This window comes from Egretta garzetta, unplaced genomic scaffold (assembly GCF_000687185.1).
Source record: "Egretta garzetta isolate BGI_Z169 unplaced genomic scaffold, ASM68718v1 scaffold460, whole genome shotgun sequence".
In the NCBI taxonomy this organism is placed as follows: domain Eukaryota; kingdom Metazoa; phylum Chordata; class Aves; order Pelecaniformes; family Ardeidae; genus Egretta; species Egretta garzetta.
The window spans coordinates 165,758-170,607 of NW_009258384.1; the positions used below are offsets into that span (position 1 = coordinate 165,758).

The 4,850-nt window shown below is 51.6% G+C and overlaps 1 protein-coding gene across 18 annotated transcripts in view; it reads right to left on the bottom strand.

The window, feature by feature from the left end:
• The window catches only part of SCRIB (scribble planar cell polarity protein), a 110,612-nt gene that overhangs the window by 63,000 nt on the left and 42,762 nt on the right, over positions 1-4,850 (bottom strand). For 17 of the 18 annotated variants that reach the window (XM_035897636.1, XM_035897602.1, XM_035897659.1 and 14 more), the window contains one exon: positions 152-241. The exons of the other annotated variant lie outside the window; for it this stretch is intronic. In XM_035897636.1, the coding sequence (XP_035753529.1) occupies positions 152-241 (90 nt within the window). The remainder of the gene's footprint in view (positions 1-151; positions 242-4,850) is intronic. 18 annotated transcript variants of the gene reach the window in all.

Sequence of the window (4,850 nt, forward strand, 5' to 3'; positions counted from 1 at the left end):
CCTGCCAGCCTCCCGCTTCGGGGTGGGTGGAGGGCTGCTCCCACCACCTTGCTCTGGAAGCCCAGCCCAGCCCCACAGCCGATACATCCAGCTACAGAGAACTGTACCCTGAAAGAGGGGGCTTCAATAATCACAGAGTCCAGGGTCTTACCTCATCATCACCCTTATAGGGGGTGGAGCCCTTGCCCCCTGCGATGCTGATGCCCAGCCCCCCCGTCTGCCGCACGATAGTCAGTGTCAACTGGAAGCAGAATGGACACAGGTTACAGGTCAGCGCGGAGAGGGAGAGTGCCCAAAACACCTCAAAGAGCAAGGGGGCGACTACTTAAAGAACAAGCACAAGAGCATAAACTTTCTCTGCATGCATCTGTTCACATGTTCGTGTAAGCTGCGGGATCCCTGCCCCAAAGGCCCCGAAGTCACGGTACGTTCAAACAAAGCCTTTTCACAGCTGGGTCCTGAGCCACAGCTCAAGGGCAAGAGTCAGTTTGCCTGTAATGAACATATCGATGTCCACCACGAAGTAAACTGAGCAGCAGTGGGATGGGACTGGATAAAGAAACAGGGATAGCGTTCCCATCACAGCCCAGCTCTACCACATGACTCCCTTTGGGGTGTAATTCCGTACATACGGGGAGATTAGGGGTCACCCCGACGTGGAGTGCCGTAACAAGAACAGCACCTCTTCCAGAACACCCCGGACAGATACTTGGCTTTGCTCTGCTGATGGAGATTGATGCGTGATTCCAGAAAAGCCATCTGCTTTGTCCAGCTGGCTCCTTCCCCTTCTCCCCTCTGCACAGGCTGACTCCTTCCCACCTCCCACCTCTGCTTACCAAATCATGCCCACTTCCAACAGCAAAACTTTTGGTCAAACTCAAACCAAAATTGCTTATATTCAGGACACCAGCATAAACTGTTCATGTTGCCCCAGTGGTGAGAGGGAAGACAGAGAGCATGTGGTAGGACACAGGGGAAGGAATGGGATAGACAGGACTCTCTCGGGGATCTGTCAGGGCCAAGGACCAAGGAGCTGGCGAGGTGAGTGACAGAAGTGTACGCAGACTCCTGGAGAGAACCAAATTTGCTGTCCTCCAGATGTCACCTCTCTGGAAACAGCGTCCAGAGCAGAGAGCGGCTGCTGCAGAGGTGTCTAGCTTAAACATCGGGTCCGTGGGGCCGAGGCTGGGCCACAGCATGGGCAGCAAAACCAGCAGGGGACTCGCTTTCCTTAACCCCCCCCACAAGCCCTTCTTCACTTTCTACAGTGACAGAAGCCTGTGGGGCCTTGCATTCCAAGTTTAAAACAAAAACAAACCCCAAAAACCACCGCAGGAAATGCGGAACTGAAATGAGGGTTCTCGCCGTTTCCTCCCGTGCCCAGCCCACTGCGGAGCAGAAAGCTGCTGGGATCTTCCTGAGGAAACCCCCGCTCCCCGGCAGACCCTACGTCCTCGGGCTATGGGGCAAGGCCTGGAGCCTGAGCAAAACCCGAGCACCGAGAGCAAGGATCGCTGGGGTGGGACGGAGAAAGGCGGTGGTTGTGAGGCAGCACGGCATGTCAGCAATAACCCACTTTAAAACTGGTTACAGGTTAGACTGGCACGGCTTATGTGAAGAAGTCTATTGGGATCTAACAACAAATACCACTTTTTTTTTTCTTCTCGATGGATTTTAGTAATGCTCTGAAGACTTGTACCTATATTCAACACAAAAACTTCTGAAGAAGATGGAAAACCAGGTCTCCAGCCAAGGACCAGAGAGCACTTCAACAACAGGATCCAGGTATTCCAAGTAAGACAGCTGATGGTTTTGCTCAGTGCCTGACCCAGGAGGACAGGATTGCCGTCTTTGACAAGGAGGAACGTACAACGTCACTGGTTTCAGAAAGCCACTTCCAGGTGCACAGGAAGTTGATCGTGTAAACGAACAAAGAGATAAGCAACAAACCCCATGGATTTCACAAATCCATGGAAACCAGACCGAAAGTATGGGGAAACTTGCCAGAACAGTCGACTGGACTGAGGATTAAGAGCCTTGTGTCTACCAACGCACACTGGAAAAGCAGAACACCAAGGAGGAACTGGACCTAATTAAAGACACTGCTAGGACAACAGCGAATGGGCTTGAATTGGACATAAATATATTCGGGCTGGAAAGAAGATTTCAAACTCCCAAAGCAAATTAGTTCTCCAAAAAACAGTGTGCTAAGAAACTGAACTGGTGAATGTTTGTTTGAAGTCTATGAAAAGAATAATTGACACCAGTATGAACCTGGGAAAGAAGGAACGAGACCCGGTAGCCTACAAGGGCTCTTCAGCTTTATATCCAGTACTTCACAACAGCCCAGACATTGCCTTTTGCACTGAACCAGTGAGTTACTTCTTCCCAAAAGCGCATCTGTCCTACAGCTGCTTCAGAGCTGCCTTGACTCTCATGTCTAGACTGATGGCAACCATGGCTCTAACAGCAGGGACAGCACAGCTTCCACCCCTGGAATCGCTCTTGCCCGTGACTTCCCTGGGTACTTTTCTCCTCCTGCATTTTCTCCCCCAGAACCAGGGATCCTCCTGCTGCCCAGCAATAGCTCAGCTTGGCCAGGACAGCCGATGTGTGACCTTCCCCAACTAGAAATGCTGCTCGACTGACTGGCTCCTTCCTCTGCAGAAAGGGCAAACCTTCATCACGTGGGCAACATACCCAGAGATGCTTCCTAGCCCTTCCAGACAGGCAGGTATCCGTGCCCTACATAGAAAAGTGCTGATGGGGAAGGATAAAAGCGGGAAAACTGCCCCCTCAGCCTGGAGCCGTCACCTCCCTGAACTCCCACTAGGGACTAGGGGGAACCCATTTACCATCGATGGCACCGACGCACAAGCGTTGAAACCCTGGCAGGGGTTGCCCAGAGAGGGGGTGGAGGCCCCATCCCTGGGACCATTCCAGGCCAGGTTGGACGGGGCTGTGAGCAACCTGATGTGGTTAAAGGTGTCCCTGCTCCCTGCAGGGGGGTTGGGCTGGGTGACCTCTATGGGTCCCTTCCCACCCAAAACATTCTATGAGTCTATGATTCCAAGCCAAGGACGCAGTTCCAGCTCCCTCCCCTCTCCTCTGTCCCCCTCGGTCCCACCCGTGCTCCTGGCTGCACATCTCCGGGGAACAAGGACTGACTGACTCCATCTCAACCTGGTTTCCATACATTTTGCATATAGCTACCTTTTAACATATTTGCTTGATCCTGCGAGATTTTCCAACCTGCAGCGAGTAAACATATGGCATTCCAGAGAAACTAGAAATAGTGCACACATGGATGGGGTTACCTTTCCATAGCAGCCAGGGGTATCTGAGCGTTGCCCAACGGACTTGAAACGTTATTCAGTGCTGTGCCTTGCAACTGCCCGCTAAGGATTTCTGTGACTTGCTCTTGGGGGACACAGAGCAGAACGCGGAGGCAGCAAACTCCCAGCCTTCAACTGCCAAAGCATGGAGCTGCTGCGCTTCAGAACCTGCTGAAGGACCAAGTTGTTCCCCCAGAAACGCCCGGGGGAGTGGGGGTTTAAGGGCTTTGTTTCCAGAAGGCAACAAGTTTCTGCATGCGCAGGCGTCTTCTTATGACTTGCTACACATCCGGAGGCACGCGGCTAATCCCTGCATTTATACCACTTAAACTTTAAATGAGACGGGATTGCCAGCAGGGACACAGAAAATGCAAACGTGATGAATATGTGATTTGTATTTGGACAGCTGCGGGATGATGTACGTGCATCACCTGAAGGTGACGAATCGCTCTTTAGTCCAACAGCAGCTGAAGAATCCATTCATGATCAACAAGGAATAACCATTGTAGAAGTTAAGAGGACTGGGTAACTCATACCCAAGAGTCCCAGCAATGGACGGAGATCTCTGATATGCTTACAGAGCATTTAGAAAATCCTGGACTCTCGATACCCTGCAATAGCATCTGCGTTGTGCTGTTGGATTGAGATTAGACACAACGATCCCCATAACTATCAGCTCACCGTCCTAGCGCCAGTTCCAGAGCAGCCCCTGAAGAACATGCGTGCCGCTTCACAGGCACAGAGACAGCGCTCGTGCAAAGAGCTGAACGTCATGGAAATCAGGTCTCTCAAAACCAAGCACACCTCTATTTCATTCTTTGACAAGACTCTAAACTGGGTTGATAAAGGAATAGAGAAGATTTAATAAGCAGACTTTTTTGAAATGTGAAACATGTCAGCACAAGACATCCTTGCTGATGCGGTGTGACGCTGGGCTTAGGCGTACGTTACACAAGCTACGAACTAGCGGAGGCGACGTACCAGGCATCAGCGAAGGACCAGGCAGCAGGGTTCTGCCGAGAACTGCATCAGGCCCGATCTTATTCCAAATCACTGACAGTAGAAACTTAAGAGTCCCACAGGAGGGGAGGCTAGGACTTCAAATATGGGAGGGGAGGGACAGACAGCTTTTTATCTTTTCATACCATGAATAACTTTATCGGAAATTACTGTTCCATGTTTATAACAACAAAGGAATTAGGGATACCCAATGAAATTTCAGCAGCAGGCTTAAAAAAATGCTTTTTAATATAAAGCACAAGTAAATGGTATAATTTATTACCACTAAATACTGTGGGACTAGATGTTGCATTGCTGGAGCGTGTCCAGAGAAGGGCAGCGGAGCTGGGGAGGGGTCTGGAGCCCCAGGCTGCTGGGGAGGGGCTGGGGGAGCTGGGGGGGTTCAGCCTGGAGCAGAGGAGGCTGAGGGGAGCCCTCATCGCTGCCTACAACTGCCTGAGAGGAGGGGGGAGCCGGGGGGGTCGGGCTCTGCTCCCAGGGAAGGGGCGATGGGAC